This window comes from Acinonyx jubatus, chromosome C1, assembly GCF_027475565.1.
Source record: "Acinonyx jubatus isolate Ajub_Pintada_27869175 chromosome C1, VMU_Ajub_asm_v1.0, whole genome shotgun sequence".
NCBI lineage: Eukaryota > Metazoa > Chordata > Mammalia > Carnivora > Felidae > Acinonyx > Acinonyx jubatus.
In genome coordinates, this window is record NC_069381.1 from 18,032,713 (window position 1) to 18,054,052 (window position 21,340).

The 21,340-nt window shown below is 43.1% G+C and overlaps 1 protein-coding gene across 2 annotated transcripts in view; it reads left to right on the plus strand.

Annotated features, from left to right (window-relative positions):
- Positions 1-21,340, plus strand: part of RCAN3 (RCAN family member 3) — a 39,962-nt gene that overhangs the window by 5,782 nt on the left and 12,840 nt on the right. For both annotated transcript variants that reach the window (XM_027060067.2, XM_027060066.2), the window contains exon 2: positions 1,562-1,813. In XM_027060067.2, coding sequence (XP_026915868.1) covers positions 1,619-1,813 — 195 coding nt within the window. In that variant the 5' untranslated portion in view covers positions 1,562-1,618. The remainder of the gene's footprint in view (positions 1-1,561; positions 1,814-21,340) is intronic.

Sequence of the window (21,340 nt, forward strand, 5' to 3'; positions counted from 1 at the left end):
CACACCGAATGCCGAGTGACGGGTGACGGTGGGCGGCAGTGTCTGGTGCTGCAGAGACAGGCACGTGAGGACGGTTTCAGCCGAAGGTAGTGGCAGAAGGCCAGTGGCACCGAGTTCTCGAGCACGTGCTGTTGGGGAGCAGAACGCAGCAGGACAGCTTCCTTTTTGCAGGGAGTTGGTGGGAGAGGCGAAGAAGCAGCGGAGAGGTAGTTGGAGGGGAAGACAGAACTCCAAAGGAAGATTTCTTCTTCTAGGATTGGGGGGGGGGGGGGGGCGTCCCGAGTAGGTGTGTTTGCTGAAGCAAAGGGACCGGTGGAGAAGCAGGAATCGAAAGCATAGGAACTCTTAGAACAAGATCCTTCAGGATTGGTTAGCACTGCGGAGAGGAAATTCTTGCTCTGGCCGGAGCTCCTTGAGGACAGGAACTGTTTCGTGCCCGTCTAATATGCCCAATAATACCTGGCATGTGATGGGCATTCGGAAGATGTTTATAAAAATGAGTAAGGACTTTACTTTTGGGAATTAGTCTTTCCTGATTGCTGTAGTAGAATAATGGGGGGGAAAAAACCCTCTACTGTTTTTAGCCTGTAATTGACATCTGTCATGTACTCTGTATAAGCAATATATTTGCAGCATTGTGTTCTTTGAAATAAAATGTAAAGTCACAAATGAAGTCATAGTAAGCTAGTAACGGTCGTGATCGCATGATTTTTCTGTGCCTGATTGGTACTTTTAAAATTCCATTTTATTAGCATCTTGAAATTTGTTAGGGTCCAGGCAGTGTGCTCGGAGGGTGTGGGTACAGCTCATCAGAGGAGACCGACACGCAGAAAGTCCATAGAAGACAGATGTTCTTCCGTTATTTAACAGAGGGCCGCTATCGGCTCCAGGCCTTCAGGATTAAGATTATTAATTTATAAATGTTCAGAAAAAAGGTCATCTCTTCAGTTGTCGTCTATGTCAGATTTTGCCTTTCATCCGTATTTCTGGTATTGACAATGACCTGCCTCATAGAGAACTTTCGGGTCTGTGCAACTGGGTTCTTTGAGAGTATATTCAAAAAGAACAAATCGGTTAAGACAGGTGAAGTCATCTCGCAGCAGACCATGTTTCACGGTGCAGATGGTGAATGAATCCGTGTGGGTTGTATTCAGCTGCTCCAGTTTCACTGTTGTAGACCTAAAACCCAAAACAAATATGGGAAGGCAGCTCTGGTTCACATTTTCCTTCCTACTGCTTGGAAACTAGCATACATATTGATACTGTCTCATTTCGTACTGCCCATTCCCCCCCTCCCCCCATGTCACTAGAAAACTTTTTGCCCTTTTTTTTTTGTAATATGTCATTGCCGTGAAATGTATTACATTAACTATGCTAAGCAAATCAAATTAGAATATATAGAACTTACTTGTGAGGACTGTAATGAATTGATTTACACTCTGATTTGTCTTCCCTGAATAAAATTGCTTCCATTGATAAATTGCTGTCTTGAGAATTGACTGGAACGGTGTTTGGCCTTCAAAGTCTTATCTTTACGCTGTTTTCTCTTTTTTAACACCAGATGCCTGGTAGACACCTTAGAACTTTAAAAACGGAAAAGACCTGCTTTTAGGGGATAATGCTGAGGGACACTATGAAATCTTGGAATGACAGCCAGTCAGATCTCTGTAGCAGTGACCAAGAAGAGGAAGAAGAGATGGTTTTTGGTGAAAATGAAGATGATTTGGAAGAGATGATGGATTTCAGCGATCTGCCTACCTCGCTCTTTGCTTGCAGTGTCCCTGAAGCAGTGTTTGAGGTGCGAGAGCAGAAGGTAGGCACGTATCCTACCTTCCCCTGCATTTGGTAGTGGGTTCAGTGGATGTGGATATGGAGAAGCAGCAGATGCTGCCTGTTTGCACAGTCTGTTACTGGCCCGTGACGAGTACAAGAAGCATGCCTCAACCTTTAGACGTTGCTGCAGCATTTAATTGTATTGTACGACAGTAACTAACAGTCCACAACACGTAAGAGGTATTTCCAAACCAGTTCTTTCCCACAAATATTTTGTGAAGCAGTGGTTTATAGCGCATTCTCAGTCGGGTCTTATTAAGTCCTGATTCATTCACTCATTCTTTCGTTCTTGGAGCCTGTGATTAAGGAACAGCTAGTGATTTTCACCCTGGCTTCCTATTACTTGAGAGTAAATTCACACAGGTCAGAAGTATTTGAAGCTTTTTTTTCTGAGGCTGATTACATTCATGATTCCGTTGTAACAGACTTGTCAACATTTCCTGTATTACTTTCTACAGCTTGGGGAAAAATGATTGAGTTTATTTTTTAAAGGCTACTCTCCTTTAGTTCATATATTATTTACCTGGAAAGAGAGGTTTTATGTGTGGCTTTTTCCTCCCATCATGACCTCACAAAAGCCTGTAGGTTTTAGTCACACGAAAGTAAAATATTTCTGCTGTTGGTATAAATTTTGCATGTTCTGAGACTTTCTCAGTACATTACTATCACCCATCCCTTAGTTTTCCATCTGTGTCCTCAAAGTATTTTCCCTCCAGTGACTTTCTTGGAGAGAACTTGATAGAGTTTGACGCCCTACATACTTGAGTGCCTCCAGTGTGTAAGGCATTGTGCTGCTTGCTTCAGGGGATAGAGTAGGAATTTAAACAGCTTCTGCCTCAGACAGTTGATAGTCCCGCAGTGGAGATGGTAAGTAATTTGGTGCAAGACGGAATACTAGTTCCTTTGGAGGCACTTGAAAGTACATCGAGGGGTCAGAGGACAGAGGATGACAGCCAGGTCCAGTAAAAGATCTTATGGGGAGATGGCATTGGAGGAGGGCAGCATGAGCTGGGTAGGAGGTTCCCAGGGAAGGAAAAGGGAATTCTGGCCAGAGGAAACAGAGCGAGCCAACGAGCTGACTCAGGATGAGTGCGGACACTTCAGGAAGCAGTTGTGTGGCTGGTGCGTAGATGAGGGGCGGCCACAGGGAAGAAAAGTCAAGCTGGAAAGGTCAGCTTGGGGCATCCTGCAAAGTTCAGGGGGGTTGCCTCTCTCTGGCCAATAGTCTTCTGAGCGAAGGGGTGACCATCAGAATTACATACTAGGCAGGTCAGTGGACAACATGTGAAGGGCGGAGTGATGGAAGGAGAAGCAAGGGGCCAGTTAGGACGCTCCTGCAGCAAACCTGCCTGGAGATGCTGAAACCCCCGAGGGAGCAAGGGAGAGGGACCACAGCCGCCAGTTTTGTATCTTTCAGGTTGGTTTTCATTCACAAGTGTTGTCTTCTTTCTCAAGTTCAGCCACGACATAGACGTTTTGAAATCATTCTTCCTAGGTTTCTCAACTTTTTAAGAGCTCTGCGTTTTCATGTAACAATTACATTAACTCTGTTTATTTGCGATACACGAAAATCACATGTGTTCCTAGTTTATCTTAAAATTCATAAGGATTGTTTCAAGAAACCTCACAATCTCTCTTCCAACTTTTTTTTTTTTTTTTTAAAGTGTAGCCTAGGAAGTTTTTTTTAACTTGCCAAAGTGGTGAGGTCTTGTTGGTTTTCATTTTAAAAAACCATCTCGGGGGGGGGCGCCTGGGTGGCTCCATCGGTTAAGTGTGTGACTCCTGATTTCGGCTCAGGTCGTGATCTCACGGTCGTGACCTGGAGCCCCGCATCGGGCTCTGCGTGGACAGCAGGAACCCGCTTGGAATTCTCTCTTGCACGTGCACACTCTCTCTCTCAAAATAAATACATACATACATACATGCCATTTGGGATTATATCTAACCTAAATTAAGTTGGGAATCTTATCAGCAGAAACTCTAGTAGCAATTCAGTAGACCTTGTGTTATATGCAATTCTCAGTCATGGTAAACTTTACATAAAAGCCTTAATGGTAATACCCGAGGCTGCAAAATACTTATTTTATATTGGAAGTTTGCACCTTTTGGCCACATTCTCCCATTTTGTCACCCCATTCCCCCTGCCTCTGGCAACCACCAATCTGTTCTCTGTGAGTTCATTTTGTTTGTTTTGTTTTGTTTTTTTAAATTCCCCATAAGAGAGAGATTATATGGTAATTGCCTCTTTCTGTCTGACTTACTGCACTTAACATAATGCCCTCAGGGTCCATCTGTGTTGTCCTAAATGGCAAGATTTCATTTTTTTTTTTTATGGCTGAATAACGTTCTATTGTGTATATATGTGTATATGTACATATGTATGTAGATGCACATACAACCTACACCACAATGTCTTTATCCATTCATCCATTGATAGACCGTCTGTTTCCATATCTTTCTTATTGTAAATAATGCTGCAATAAACATGGGATGCAGATATCTTTTCAAGTTAGTGTTTTTGTTTTCTTGGGATAAATACCCAGAAGGGGTATTGTTGGATCATATGGTACTTCTGTTTTTAATTTTTTTTCCTTTTTTTAATATTTCAAGTTTTTATTTAAATTCTAATTAGTTAACATATATAGCGTAATACAGTTTCAGGAGTAGAGCTTAGTGATTCATCACCTACATATAACACCCAGTGCTCATCACAAGTGCCCTCCTTAGTGCCCATCACCCATCTGGTCCATCCCCCACTCTCCTCCCCTCCATCAACCCTCTGTGTGTTCTCTATAGTTAAGAGTCTCTTAATGGTTTTCCCCCTTCTATTTTTTTTCTTTCTGGTTTTAATTTTTTGAGGACACTCCACACTGTTTTCCATAGTGACTACACCAGTTACATTCCCACCAACAATGCACAAATGTTCCTTTTCTCCATACCTCACCAATACTTGTCTCTTCTCTTTTTGACAATAACCATTCTAACAGTTCTGAGGGTGATATCTTATTGTGGTTTTATCTGCATTTCCATGATGATTAACAATGTTGAACATCTTTTTGTGTACCTGTTGGCCATTTGTACGTCTTCTTTGGAGAAATGTCTGTTCAGATCTTATGCCCATTTTTAAAATCAGATTGTGTGGGTTTTTTCTGTTGGGTTTATGAGTTCTTTATATATTTTGATATTAGCTCTTTACCAGATAAATGATTTGCAACTATTTTCTCCTGTTCAGTAGGTTGCCTCCCCCCGCCCCCCCCCCGACTTTGTTGATGGTTTCCTCTGCTGTGCCAAACTTTTTAGTTTGATGTAGTCACACTGCTTTTTGCATTTCTTCCTTTTGGTTTTGGTGTCAGATTCAAAAAATCATTGCCAAGGGGTGCCTGGGTGGCACAGTAGGTTAAGCGTCTGACTTTGACTGAGGTCATGATCTCATGGTTTGTGATTTAGACCCCACATCGGGCTCTGTGCCAACAGCTCAGAGCCTACAGCCTGCTTCGGATTCTGTGTCTCCCTCTCTCTCTGCCCCACCCTGACTTGTACTCTGTCTCTCAAAAATGACTATAAACATTAAAAAAATTTTTTTTAATAAAAAAAATTCATTGCCAAGACGTATGCCAAAGGGCTTATCACCTATTTTTTTCTTCTAGGATTTTTTTATGGTTTCAAGTCTTACATTCAAGTCTTTAATCTATTTTGAATTAATTTTTGTTTATGGTGTAAGGTAATGATTGAGTTTCATTCTTTATTTGTAGCTGTCCAGCACCATTTATTGAAGAGACTGTCCTTTTCCCATTGTATATTCTTGGCTCCTTTATCGGAAATTGACCATATATGTGTGGGTTTATCTCCCAGCTCTCTATTCTGTTTTCATTGATCTGTGCATCTGGTCTTATGCCAGTACCATAGTATTTTAATTACTGTGGCTTTGTGGGTTTTTGTTTTTTGTTTTTTAATGTTTATATTGTTGGGAGATAGAAAGAGGGAGAGAATGAGCGGGGGAGGGCAGAGAGAGAGGTGGGGGGACAGAGGGTCTGAAGCGGGCTCTGTGCTGACAGCAGAGAGCCCGATGAGGGGCTCAAACTCACAAACTGTGAAATTGTGGCCTGAGCCAAAGTTGGACGCTTAACGGACTTAGCCACCCAGTCACCCCTAAATACTGTAGCTTTTGTAATATGGTTTGGAATCAGGGAGCATGATCCTCCAGCTTTGTTCTTTCTCAAGATTGCTTTGGCTATTCAGGGAGTTTTATAGTTCTGTACAAGTTTTAGAATTCTTTGTTCTATTTCTTTGAAGTATGCCATTGGAATTCTAATGCAGATTGCATTGAATTTATAGATTGTTTTAGGTAGGATGGACATTTTAACAATAATGATTTTTCCAGTCCATGAGCTTGAAATATCTTCCCATTTATTTACTAATTCTTTCTTTCTTTCATTAATGTCTTGTAATTTTTAGTATACAGGTCTTTTACTTATTTGGTTAAATGTATTCCTAGGTATTTTATGCTTTTGATGCAATATAGATGGGATTGCTTTTCTTTCTTTCTTTCTTTCTTTCTTTCTTTCTTTCTTTCTTTCTTTCTTTCTTTCTTGATGGGATTGTTTTCTTAAATTCTTTTTCTGATAGTTATAAATGTAAGAGATGCAACATTTTTGTGTATCAATTTTATTAAAAAAAATTTTTTTTTAATGTTTATTTATTTTTGAGATAGAGAGAGACAGAGCTTGAATGGGGGAGGGTCAGAGAGAGGGAGACACCGAATCCGAAACAGGCTCCAGGCTCTGAGCTGTCAGCACAGAGCCCGACGCGGGGCTCGAACTCACGGACCGCGAGATCATGACCTGAGCCGAAGTCGGCCGCCCAACCGACTGAGCCACCCAGGCGCCCCTGTGTATCAATTTTATATCCTACAACTGAATTTGTTTACTTATTTGTTTACTGAATTTGTCTGTTAGTTTTAACAGGGTTTTTTTGTTGTTTTTTTGGAGTCTTTAAGTTTTCTTTCTTTTTTTTTTTTTTTAATTTTTTTTTTCAACGTTTATTTATTTTTGGGACAGAGAGAGACAGAGCATGAACGGGGGAGGGGCAGAGAGAGAGGGAGACACAGAATCAGAAACAGGCTCCAGGCTCCGAGCCATCAGCCCAGGGCCCGACGCGGGGCTCGGACTCACGGACCGCAAGATCGTGACCTGGCTGAAGTCGGACGCTTAACCAACTGCGCCACCCAGGCGCCCCAGTCTTTAAGTTTTCTATGTATATCATGTCATCTGTAAATAGTGACAGTTTTACTTCTTTTCTAGTTTGGATGCCTTTCACTTATTTTTCTTGCCTAATTGCTCTGGCTAGGACTTCCAATACTTTGTTGAATAAAAGTAGTAAGAGTGGGCATTTTTGTCTTGTTTTTGATATTAGAAGAAAGGCTTTCAGCTTCTCATCTGGAGTATATAGGACAAGCTGTGGGCTTGTCATATATGGCCTTTATTATGTTAAGATATGTCGCCTTGGGGCACCTGGGTGGCTCAGTCAGTTTAGTGTTGAACTTTGGCTCAGGTCATGATCTCACGACTCATGAGTTTGAGCCCCGCGTCGGGTTCTGTGCTGACAGTTCGGAGCTTGGAACCTGCTTCAGATTCTGTGTCTCTCTCTCTCTCTCTGCCCCTCCCCTGCTTGTGCCCTGTCTCTCTTTCTCTCAAAAAAAAAAAAAAAAAAAAACCATTAAGAAAAAAAAAAGATACGTTCCCTTAATACAGAGCTACAGTAATCAAGATAGTGTGGTACTTATATGTCAACTATATCTCAATAAAATTTTTTTTTAAAGCCGGTGTGGTTCTGGCATACAGACAGACATTGACCAACATTAATGGAATAGAGAGTCCAGAAATGAACCCTTATATGTATGGTCAAATGATTTTCAACAAGGGTGCCAAGAAAAGGACAGTCTTTTCATCAAATGGTGCTGGGAAAAGTGGATATTCACAAGTAGAAGAATGAAGTTGGACCCTTATCATATACCTTATACAAAAATTAATTCAAAATGGATCAATGACCTAAATGTCAGAATTAAAACTATAAAACTCTTAGAAGGAAATAGAGGGAAATCTTCTTGACATTGGATTTGGCAATAATTTCTTGGATATAACACCAAAAGCACAGGTAACAATAGAAAAAATATACAAGTTGGATTTTATCAAAATGTAAAATGTGTACATCAAGAAACACCCATCAATGAAAAGGCAACCTACAAAATGGCAGGAAATATTTTCAAATCATATTATCTGATAAACGATTAATATCTAGAATATGTAAAGAAATCCTGAAACCCAACCATAAAACTCAAAAACAAGCAACCCATTTGAAAAAAAAGCAAAGGACTTGAATAGACGTCTCTCCAAGGAAGATATATAAACGGCCAACAAGCACATGAAAAGATGCTCAACATCATTAATATTAGGGAAATACAAATAACAATCACAACGAGCTAGGGCTTCACACCCATTAGGATGGCTCCTGTCCTAAAAACAGAGCAAGTGACAAGGATGTGGAGAACTTAGCACCTTTGTGCACTGCTGGTGGGAGTGTGAAATGGTGCCACTGCTGTGGAAAACTGTGTGGTAGCTCCTCAAAAACTTAGGCACAGAATTACCATATGATCCAACAATTCTGCTTCTGGATAGATACACAAAGAATTGAAAGCAGGGACTCGAACAGGTATTTGTACACCAGTGTTAATAGTGGCATTATGCACAATAGTCAAAAGGTAGAAACAACCCAAGTGTCCATCTACGGGTAAATGAATAAATAAAATGCAGTATAGGGGCACCTGGATGCCTCAGTCGGTTGAGCGTCTGACTCTTGGTTTCAGCTCAGGTCATGATTTCACTTGTGAGTTGGAGCCCCACTTTGGGCTCCATGCTGACAATGCAGAGCCTGCTTGGGATTCTGTCTCTCTCCCTCTCTCTCTGACCCTTCCCCTGCTCATGCTCTTTCTCTCTCTCAAATAAACTAAAAAAAAAAATGCAGCGGAGGGGCGCCTGGGTGGCTCAGTTAAGCGTCCGACTTCAGCTCAGGTCATGATCTGACAGTTCGTGGGTTTGAGCCCCGTGTCAGGCTCTGTGCTGACAGCTCAGAGCCTGGATCCCGCTTCGGATTCTGTTATCTCCCTGTCTCTCTGCCCCTTCCCTGTTCATGCCCTGTCTCTCTCTGCCTCTCAAGAATAAATAAAAAATGTTAAAAAAATTTTTTTAAATGCAGTATATACTGACAATAGAATATTCTACAGCCTTAAAAGTAAATGAAATTCTGATACTTGGTATAACCTGCACGACCCTTGAAAGACATACTGAGATAAGAGGCACAATAGGACACATACTGTATGACTTCCTTACATGAGCTAGCGAGTGTGGTCTGGCTCCCAGAGAGTAGAATAGCAGTTGCCAGGGCTGGAGGGATGGCGGTTGGGAGTTCTAGTTTAATGCATACACAGTTTTAATTTGAGCTCATGGGGGAGTTCTGGAGATGGAGAATGGTGTTTCCCAACAGTATAAATATACTTAATGCCACTGAATTGTACACGTTTTAAAAAATGGTTAAAATGGTAAATTCTGTGTTTTGTATATTTTACCACAATAAAAATGCGTTAAAAAAAGTTAAAAAATAACCCATTGTTCTTGAGTTTAACATTCTTTGTAATATGCTTGTGTGTGTGTGTGTGTGTGTGTCTATATGTATACATATATATACACACACACACATATATACACACACACGCACAAGCATATATACGTATCTACACACATAGATACATGTGTGTAATATGTATGCATATATGTACGGGACACCTCTTTTGTCCTACTTCACATCGTCTTGGCCCCCCCGCTTTTCACTCCAGCTCTTGCTAGAGCACCTAGCTGTGCACAGGTGTAACCTCACTATTACACCGTAGGTACCGTGCATTCCGTCGCAGTGTTTCTCTGCTGCCTGTGTGAAGTTGCTCAGCAGTACCGATGCCTGGGCAGAAATGGAAGCGTGAGGGAGTTAACACCCCACAGGACAGCCCTTGACCAGGGGAAGACTAAAGCCAGTGAATAAGTCCCCCTTCCTCTGACGCTGAGAGGGTCTTCTCACTGCCCTCCCAGAGGGCTCCTGGCCACATCATACCCTGCTTGGCCACACAGGTGACCGGCTTGACGACACAGCCTGGACAGAAGGGAGACTGGCTTACCGTGCTTCCCTGTTTCACTGTTCCCCCTCTGTCCTGTGCAGTCACTTCCCAAAACAGACTCTCTGTGTGCCCTTACCTTGGCCTCTGCTCTCCCGAGGAGTCCAGGTAAGACACAGGTGGATAACTTTCAGGTTTGGTTATTTATCTTGTGTGAAGGCACTAGCCCAAGCTCTTAAACAAAGGGTGATTTTTAGGCTTTACAAAGAGGATAAAGACTAATAGAAAACCCATGTGCCCACCCAATTTAGCTAATAAAATTTGATTAATATAATTGAACTCCTCGTGTCTCCTCCCACAGATAACCATTATCCTAAACTCAGTGTTTATGATTTCCCATGTAATTTCAACTGTTTATTAAGCCTAACCATATGAAATTGCTGTATTTGTAGGTCACGTGATCAAATATTGCTATTTCCTGTGGTTCAAAATACTGTGTATGCATGTATACTATGATTTACCCTTAAACGATGCTAGAGTTAAGAGCCCTGATCTTCCATGGAGTTAAAAATCATGTATAACTTCGGACTCCCCCAGAATTTAACTATAAGCCTTGCCAGTAACAGAGTCAATTAACACATACATTGTATGTTATGTATTACATACTATATTATAATAATGCAAGCTAGAAAAAAGAAATACGAAAATCATAAGAGAGAATACATATACTCTGTTATACTATATCAACGAAAATATATATAAGTGGATCTATACATTCAAACCTGGGTTGTTCTGTATTTTTAAATTGTACTGTTTGCAATTGACATGATTGTCCATGTAGAAAGGAATCACCTAGAAACCATTAGAACTAATAAGTGAGTTTAGGAAGATTGGAGGACATAGGGTCAATATATAAAATCAACTGTACATCTATATGCTAGCCATAAACATTTGGAAACTGAAATTTAAAAAACATTACCATTAAAAAAATAAAAAAATAAATAAAAAACATTACCATTTACAGTAGTACCATGAAATATTGAAGTATAAATCTAAGGAAGTACGTGCAGGATCTGTGTGCTAAAAAACTAAAACACTAGTGAAATACATAGTATTTTACATTATTTTTAATTTTATATAAATGGCATATTGTACAAGTTCTTTTTTCCCCCTCAACATTATATCTGGAGGATTAATCCACGTTGAAATACGTATTGTTTCACTTGCTATATAGTGTCCCATTTTAGAAGATTACCACAGCTTTTTTATCCCTTCTTATGTTGGACCTTTCGGTTATTTTTGATAGGTTGCCGTTGCAACAGCGATGCTGAATGTTCTGTGCATGTGGGGGGTGCAGGGTGGGTTCCCCAGGGTGTCTAGCTGGGACTGATGTTGCTGGCTTGTAGGGTTGCGTTTCTTCAATCCTAGCAGATCCTGTCACGTGGTCTCCAAAGTGCAGTCAGTACCTGTTTTCATTCCTGCCAGCCGCGTAAAAGAGTTCCCGTGGCACCACAGCATTACCAATGCATTCTGTTTTCAGAATTTAACATTTTTGCCAGGCTGGTCATTAACATTTTTGTTACTTTTTAACGAATTTCTGGATAAGCTATAAATGAACGCTTCTCAAATTGATTGCTTAGTGGAGGACCAGGCTTTTCCTCCAAACTGTCACAGACTGATGTTTTGGTAAAATGCAGTAAGAAGGTCACAGCAATGTAAACTTGCTGAAGTGTTTCTAGACACTCCCTGGACTGGTAGCAAACTTTGTGGACTCACACTGGGTCCTCGGACCACACACCACAGTACGTTATAACATTTCGGGATTTTCAAATGTCGTAGGAGCTCTTGAGATGAAAGAGCTGTCTCCAGTTACCTTTAAGTATATTTGTAGTTTCTACTGTGAATACATTGTCTCAAAACCAAGAGTTAAAAAGGATTTTGAGTCCTTTCATTAGGTCATTAGGTATCCTAATTATCGGCAATATTAAGATACCAGCGAGTAATGAGGTGGTTCTCATGAGGCTGTCATGTTCTTAGAGATCATTGGTTTACAGGTTCCACGTTCTCTGTTGCTTCACGGGTTCAGTAAGCATTGAGCATTGTGCCAGCCACAGTTACAGTTACAGGGTCTAGGGAGACCACAGTGAACAAGATGACGTGCCAGCCCTTGGGGAGCATAGGGAGAGAAAGATACTAACACACAAACAAGTGAATAAGAAATTCGGGTAATAACAAGTACTATGAACAGAATAAAAAGTAGATAGGGAGTTGTCGGTGGTCGTTTTTAACTAGAGTGGTCAGGGAAGACCTATCTGAAGAAATGACATTTGAGCTGAGACCTGAATAATGAGGAAGAACAGTGTGATAATGAGTCCGCCTTGGCTTCCTATAATTTAGTTGAAATCTCTCCTAACAATTTAACTAACTTCTCTCTAATGTGTACGTATAGACAGAGTGCCATATAGTTTACCTTTATCAAAAAAAAAATTTTTTTTTAACATTTGTTTATTTTTGAGACAGAGACAGAGCATGAACGGGGGAGGGTCAGAGAGAGAGAGGGAGACACAGAATCTGAAACAGGCTCCAGGCTCTGAGCTGTCAGCACAGAGCCCGACACGGGGCTCGAACTCACGGACCACGAGATCATGACCTGAGCTGAGGTTGGCCGCTTAACCGACTGAGCCACCCAGGCGCCCCAGTTTACCCTTATCAAAATACACTGGCACCTATCCTTCATCAGAGGTCCCCTCCCCCCCCCCCCCCCCCCCAATAATCTCATTTCAGTTGGGAAAGATCTGCCATTCCCTAAGTCAAGGCAGGACTCAAGGCTCTTAGGTCCGAAGAAACAGCTGGATTACCCATGTGAGTGTGTTCCCGATCTGTCCGAAGCAGGGCTCCCAGGGGTCGGGATGACTCAGGAATGAGCCCTGGGGAGGGTCACACGTGTCATCTCCACACTGCCTGGCACGGAGCCCAGCTTTCGAGACTTGCTGTCCATCAAATATGAGCTGAGTGAGACTGGGAGGGTCACCTACAGGGTTAGGATACCAACACTCGCCAACATTTATGTCGAAGCCTCATAAATTGATTTTAGTAACCATGTCCTTTCTGTTTCTTTTATTTCCTCCTCTGATTTACATTCCATTTTTACAAATTTTATAGGTGATACAAGGGCAGCAGGACATGCCCGTAACATATGTGTGTATATGTGTGTGTAAATAAGCGGGTAAACAAGTTCAGCGTGTTTGAAGTGCGTAGCAAAGTATTTTTACTGGTTTGGGAGTACAAAGAACTCTTTTCTTCCTGAACTGTTTTGAGAGTAAGTTGCCAACAGTGATGCCCATCACCCCAGGACTAAGATATGTGCTTCCTGCAAGCAAGGGCCTTCTCCTAGGAGAAAATACAAAATTCAGGAAATTAACGTTGGTTTATTATACCCTTCTCATCCTCAGACTCCATTCACAATTCTCTGGCTGTTCCAATAATGTCCTTTACGTCAAAAACTTCAGCTCCTTTTGTCGCATTGCACTTACCTGTCCGGCCCCTTTAGTCTCCTTGAGTCTGGAAGAATTTCTAGTCTCCTCTGGTCTTTGTTGGTGTTTGCACTCAAAGATTCCAGGCTGGTTATTTTGTTGCATGTCTCATTTCGGTTCCTGAGATGTGTCTTTGGGATTAGATCCAGGTTGTGCATCTTCGGCCAGAATACCATGGAAGTGATGCTCTGTTCTCACTACGTCCTGTCCGGGGGAGAGATTTCCATTTGTCCCATTACCGACAAAAGTCACTTTGAGCCCTTGATTAAGGTCATCTCCCAGGTGTGTCCACTGTCAAGTAATTCTCTTTCTCCTTATAATTATTTTGTGGGAGGTATTTGTAAGTGTTCTGTTTCCCTATCAGTGTTCTAAGATATTCATTTATTCATATCAGTACAATTCATAGTTTCCTATCTTTTTGTTGTTGTTGTTGTTACATTTTTATTTATTTTTGAGAGGCAGAGAGAGACAGAGCGTGAGTGTTGGGGGTACAGAGAGAGACACACACACAATCCGAAGCAGGCTCCAGGCTCTGAGCTGTCAGCACAGAGCCCGACGCGTGGCTTGAACTCACAAACTGAGATCATGACCTGAGCCAAAGTCGGACGCTTAGCCGACCAAGTCACCCTGGCGCCCCATGCTTTCCTATCTTCTTCCTTGGTCTAATCTGTCAACTGCCATTACTTTGACTTGTCCCAGGTTTGGGCAGTGGTTGCCCCTTCAAGATGGCCTCTGTGTCTTTTTGACATGTGCCCACCATTCTTTGCGTACGTCCTTAAACTCTCTAGCACAAGATATTCCAGAATTATCTCATTGTACCTTGCCTGCCCCAGCCCTAGAATCCGCCATTTCTCCAAGGAGCCCTGACTCCTTCCAGTGGAGAACAGTGTTTAGAAACCAGGATATGTGAGTTAGCTGTCGCTGTTCCTGGGCTGCTTGCTGGACAGAGCTAGGAAATCCCTAGATGCATGCATATGTGTGTTTACAGTTCTACTTCCAACCCCAGTCCAGCACTAAAGAATTTGTTTCTAGTTTTCTCCCATTCCAAATTTGTAACTCTTCTTTGACAGAAAATTAGCTTCTGTTATCTTATTTTTACCTACTCAGTCACTCCCTCTGTACTTAACTGCCAGCGTCCACCCTCTTCCCCATGTGGACGCCTTGCTTACCCCCGCTGTCCTCCAACACCTTGCACCCAGACCCACCATGTGAAAGTGCTCTTCACCCCATCCAGGTTCTGATGGTCCCACTACTCAGGATCCAGTATGCTGTGCTGGGCCACCTTCCCACACAGACACATCCTCACCGCACTTGGGCTCCGTGACCTTGTGCTGGAATACCTCCCCGCACAGACCTCCCTCCTCACCCTTCTCTCCCCATTCTCCCCCCACTTGGGCTTCGACACCCTGTCAGTCTGCCCCTGTGCTGAGATAACTTTCCTCCTCCCCTGCTCTGGGCAGTCTTCCTGCATGGATACCCTCCTCAGCCCCCTGAGCTTCCACACCCTGTGCTGGGCTGCCCCTCATGGGCATTCTTTCCGAACCCTGTTGGGTTCTGGCCCCCCATGCCAGGCTTGCCTCCCAGGTGACCACCTTCCTCACCCCACTGGAACTCTGACACCCTGCTCAGGGCTACTGTGGCTCCCGGCTTCCCATCAGCATGGACACACCAACTATACTTGGCTTTGCCTAAAAGCTTCTTGTCTAAATGTTCAGGAAGAAAGCTACATTTCTCTTTTTAAAGGACAAATAATACATGTAAGTTTCTTCCCACTGTTGTTTGTGACATTCTTTCAAGCTCACATGTCTTTGGAAAGATGGGTCTCTAGCCTTAAAAATTACCTTCACCCTCTAATGTCCTTGAAGAAAACACCATGAGAAAACAAGCTTGTATCCTTGAATAAATCACACAATCAGTATGTGGTCCTTGTAGCCTCAGCACCTAGGGTAGGACTGGCCTTACTGAATGAGTGAGTGTGGATGAACAGTGAGGAAGATTTCAACAGACAGACACACACACACATACACACACCACACACACCCCTAGATGGAGTCCACAGAAATAGATCCCGAAGTCACTGCCAACCACTGGCACATGGGCAAGCTTGAGGATGGAACATTCTTGATCTTTGTGCATAACTGACCTTGATTAAAAAGAATCATGTCTTTCTGCTTCACATTTTCCTTTTATACTTTAATAACATCGTATCATCCATTTCTGTTTGTTTGAAGTGGTTTTTCATTCCCCTGGTCTAGCCAGGCACCATGAGTACATAGCAAAGCATTTTCTTTTTTCTTTTAAAATTTTTTTAACATTTATTCATTTTGGGGAGACAGAGCATGAGCAGGGGAGGGGCAGAGAGAGAGAGGGGGAGACACAGAATCTGAAGCAGGCTCCAGGCTCTAAGCTGTCAGCACAGAGCCCATCTCAGGGCTCGAAATTGTGAACCACAAGATCATGAACTGGGCCAAAGTTGGACACTTAACTGACTGAACCACCCAGCTGCCCTGCAAAACACTTTCAAGGCCATCACCAAAGAGTTAATTTTTTTTAAGTTTATTTATTTTTGAGAGAGAGAGAGAGAGAGAGAACATGAGCAGGGGAGGGGCAGAGAGAGAGAGCGGGAGACAGAATCCCAAGCAGGCTCCGCACCATCAGCTCAGAGCCCCACGCAGGGCTCGATCTCATGAACCGAGAGATCATGACCTGAGTCGATTTCGAGAGTCAGACACTTAACTGATTGAGCCACCTGGGCTCCCCACCAAACAGTTAAATTGTAAGAAATAGCAAACAAAACAAAAAAATAAGAAGATTAAAAGCCACTGAAGTGAAAACAGTGTATTTTCTCAACGTGGAGAATTCTGCCATAACTACAAAAAAAAAAAAAAAAAAAAATCCCTGCTATCTTCTCCCTCCATTCAAGTCCCAGGTTCATAGCAGAGTAATACAAGTTCCTCAGTGTCCTAACAGAGAAGCAGTTTCTCTGCTTCGAAGGGTCAGGGGGCATAGGTCTAGTTCTGAAGATCCTGAGAAGACGGGGCACTGATGTCATCAATCAGTGGTACACTGTTGCCCAGAACACCCAGGTCTCTGGGGAGGGCATGTCTCCAGGTGGCTGCTCCAGCAATGTGATGCATCTGAACGGTTCCTAACGGACGGTTAGGAAGGGCAGATTCTAATTTTCCATTGGCAGCCTCCACGGTACCTGCCATCTAGTTCATACTGTGTCACTGCTTGTGCGTTCACCTCCTTCTTGGGGAATCCGCATCGTACAGAAGAGCAGCTGGTTTTTTGCGACCACAGAATAGCAAGTGGAATATTGTCAAAGCCCTACCCTGTTTGTGTTAATAACAGTAACAGTACTCTATGCTCGTTAGAGTACTTGTTAGAGAACTATTCCTGTTCTAAGAGCTTTAAGTATTCACTCTGTCCTCCATAATACCCCAATGAAGTGAGTACTTTTATTATCCTCAATTAACAGGTAAGGAAAGTAGGCACAGCGAAGGTAAGCAAACTGCCTGTCAAATCCAGACAGTCTAGCTCTAGAGCTCTGTTACTTGAGGAGATAAATGCCTGTTAGAAGCCATCAGACCTTCCTGAAGTTGTCCCTCCAGGTTAGGGATTCCTCCTGAGGTCTTCCCTTTGTGGTCTCGTGTTTGGAGAAGTGACCAGTCTCTCTTAACTGGATGAAGAAGGAATATTTTATCCATGATAAAGGCCAGTGAGCAGAGAGCTTCTGTTCCTCAGGAATGGATATAGAGGAGGGTTTGGTACGTTCATCAGAGCTAGTGCTCCATCACCAAAGTCACAGGAAAGAGACCACAGCGTTGACTTCGATAGAAGCCTGAGACGAGATATGAAGTTCAAGCTGAACCTGGGCTTCCCTCATCTTTCCTACTTCATCAATGGGGAGAAGAGAAAAGAGGAAGTAGAGATTCAGCTGGACACCCCGGAGGGCAGAATCATGGATTTCCTTGTGTGTGAATATACGATACTGACCTTGCCAGCTGAAGCCTGGGTTCTTGGAACGGCAGTCTGGGTGACTGATGCTGTTTCCCTTGTGCCTGAGGAAATTCACATGGTTTTCAGGGAAAGAAATCACTTTTGTGGTCTTTCTCACCTCTAGTGTCGGATCAGAAACTGTGTTTGAGCCCAAGGGTCTGGATGAGCTTACAAACCACGGGCCACCTTGAGTCCTCACGTTGGGTAATGCCCACCTGTAACCTGACTGCCTCTTCAAGATGCCCACCAGCAGCACAGTAATGGTCAGGGTAGAAGACAGGCTGAGCAAGACAGCATTCTCTGCTTTTCTCCTTGTGTCTGCTCGCTCCCCAAGTTGGTTGTTCCTCCAGGAGGCCTCACAGTGTGCTCCTCTGTCTCCTCTGCTCTTTTCCGTAAACAACCAGGCTTCAGGCTGAAAAGAAAAGGCCCTTGCTGCTGCCCAGGGACTGTCAGGAGCTGGGATCTCGCTGGAAGTTCTCACAGTGAGGGCTTCAAAGATTGCGCCTTTCCGATAAACATTCCCCAGAAAAGCCAAATAAAAAGTGCTTTTGTTTCCTGATGGGCTACGGGTACCATGTGAGTAGCACTGATTGAGTGCAGCACCTCTGGAACTCCAAAACTGAGTGAATGAGAGAGTGTGGCTGGGTCGCACCTCCTGGTAGAGGCCCTGACTGCCACTCATCAGTTTAACTGTTCGTGTTCCAGTTGGCTGTGATGGTGTGGTTGTGGATCTCATTCCCCTCCTTCAGTGGCAAACCGTTTTCTAGTTGTTTTCAGGGTGGTGATTGGCCACCAAACTGCTGAAAAATGGCCTCTGCATTGGGCACACATCTTCTGTAAAGACACAGTCACACATCTTTTTCAACGAGCCGTGGAAGACAAAAGAAGTTTTTATAACCGCACTTACTAGTGACGACTCAGGGTGTGTTGTCCCACGTGAAATAGTAGCCTTGCTGTGCTCCCGGCTGGGCAGAAGGCCGCCACCCGTGTGCGAGGCTCTGGGCCCGACAGGCTGTGCTCAGCAGTGGTGAGGGCTCAGGTCCACCTCCACAGCTGGCCACAGTCGCCACCTCATCCCATCCCTCCTCTTGTTTTCCCTCTTCCTTTTTTCTCTTTTTTGTTAATTTGGCAAGACTTGCGTACAGTAAAACGTAGAGGTCTTAAGTGTGCGATTTGGTGAGTTTTGGCAGTATTTACCCATGTGATGGACACTCTCATCAAGGATATTTCCATCCCGACCCTATTACCAGTTTGCAGTTTGTTACCATCAAAAATGATTTATCATTGGTTTGACTACTTTTCGTGTACATGGTATAGGAGATATTATGGATTTGGGCGGGAATCATAGCCGCCTAAGAACTTACGTTCCAATAAAGGCAGCGGATGTATTTGTAAACTTAGTATGAACCATTAAAACCTAAAAACCAATACTGAACAGATAGTATCCCGTATCTTCTTGAATTTTAATTCAGTTTTATGCCTCTTTCTGATCTGGAAAGGTGTTGAAGGCAACATGCATGCCATAGCCCAAAGGTTACAGAAGGTTTTTAAGTTTTCTGTGTGTTCTGCTCCCCTCTAGCACTTCTGAATTTAGGGCCCAGAAGTATTACAAGTGCTCAGATTATCAGAGTTTTAAATTCACCATACCCAGGAGCATGCATGCTGTTTTTTTCCTGGTCCGTGAATTCCATCCCTCTGCCTGTTTGAGTCAGCAGTGATACTGACGAGCACCAAAGGCACTTGCCTTTCCCCGGGTGGACACAGAGGCCTTACCTCTGACATCCATGAACCTGCTGGAGAGACGGGATTTGCTATCTCGGATTTACAGACAGACATAGAACATGAGAAATTTCCTGCCGTAGGACTCCAAAGATAATTCCACAGCTGAATGGATTGAGCATCGCTTCTTCTCAACAGTGAAATTGTTCCTTCTGCTTCGTACAGAAGTGGTGGGGTCCTCGGGTTCTTTTAGTCCAAGGCAAAGGGGTCCGGCAAAATCATTTTCACAATGTATTTCTCAGTGAAATTGATGAACCCCACCATCCCCACCATTCTCTGCTTTGGGATGGGGAACAGGGGACGGGGCAGTGGTATTTCCGGTAAAGGTCGAGAAATACACGCTTAGCTGCCACCCTCATCTGTCACTCCCTGAAACCTACCTTCGCACAAGACCTTTTCTGCTCTTCTCTTTTTTTTTTGTTTTTTTTTTTAATTTTTTTTTTCAACGTTTATTTATTTTTGGGACAGAGAGAGACAGAGCATGCACGGGGGAGGGGCAGAGAGAGAGGGACACACAGAACCGGAAGCAGGCTCCAGGCTCTGAGCCATCAGCCCAGAGCCCGACGCGGGGCTCGAGCTCCCGGACCGCGAGATCGTGACCTGGCTGAAGTCGGACGCTTCACCGACTGCGCCACCCAGGCGCCCCTGTTTGTAGCCATTTTTACTGCTGACTCATTGCGCCAGTGATTTCAGTGTATGAAGGCAGCGTCTGTATTTTGTGGAAAACTGCTATAGCAGGAAAAGCCTCAGGCACAATTATTTGTGTTACTCCTACAGATGTGCTACTGCCCGAGGGGACACGAAGAGACCACTGGAAAAATAGAATGGTCAATGGCGATTTGGGTTTTATGGGATCTTCATTTGCTTATCAGAAGTAAATGTGCAAGACCGCCCTTTAACAGGATGGTGTTAATTTTATTTGAGAATTCAGAAGGGTACAAAGGTGAATTATTTCTAAAACAATTCTAAGGAGAAAAGTAATAATTTTGTTTCTGAATAAATTCTACTTGTCACAAGTTATTTTTAGGCCGTGCTGATTCCGACCTCCTGTCTGCAGTCTTCTAAACCCCTTTTGTGCTAATGCTAGGATGTCAGGAATCTGCCTACTGGTACCTGTGGATTCACACAAGGGCGGAGCTACCAGCCAAGGGCGGAGCTACCAGCCAAGGGCGGAGCTACCAGCTAAGGGCTCTCACGTTGTTCCTCAAGAGGAAACAGTAATAGTTTTGCCTCCTTTTTTGTGTTCCCTACTGCACCTCATAGCTGGAGACCACACGTTTTTTGTTTTGTTTTGTTTTGTTTTAATTTTTTAGATGTTTATTTTTGAGAGAGAGACAGAGCACAAGTGGGAGAAGGGCACAGAGAGAGACAGAGACAGAGACAGAATCTGAAGTAGGCTCCAGGCTCTGAGCTGTCAGCACAGAGGTTGGACTCAAACCCATAAACCGCAAGATCATGACCTGAACCTAAGTCAGACGTCCAACTGGCTGAGCCACCCAGGTGCCCGGAAATCACACATTTCTTAAACTGTATTATGCTCCATGAAAATGAGAGGGAAAGAGAAAGAACTAACAAAACTTAGAAAAAGCATACTGATAAGCTCTTGCTTGGCTTTGTTTTTGTGTAATTCTGAATCCATTCGCAGATCTTTGAAAATAGGAGAGATCCATAGTACCCACTGCTACCTTCCTGTTATATTCAGTTACAGTATATTTCTGGAATGAAAAATGTTTTGAAAGGAAACAGGAGGATATGATCAGGGAGTAGCTGTTTTGTTTGCAAGATAGTGTTACTATAACTACAAAAAATTCATTGTTGTGGGAATTAGTAATAAATATATGGTCCTCTTACCCTTGGCAAGGGAAACTGTTCAGTGTATAGAATTACAAAATACTAATATTTCATAAATCATGCTTAATTCTTCCTTGCTTTTCATTTCCACTGCCTTCAGTGTTGATATTTCTTAACTGTCTCACGTGGGAATTTTAATACTTGCTTAGAATTCAAAATGTGAGCATCTGCCAAGAATTAAATA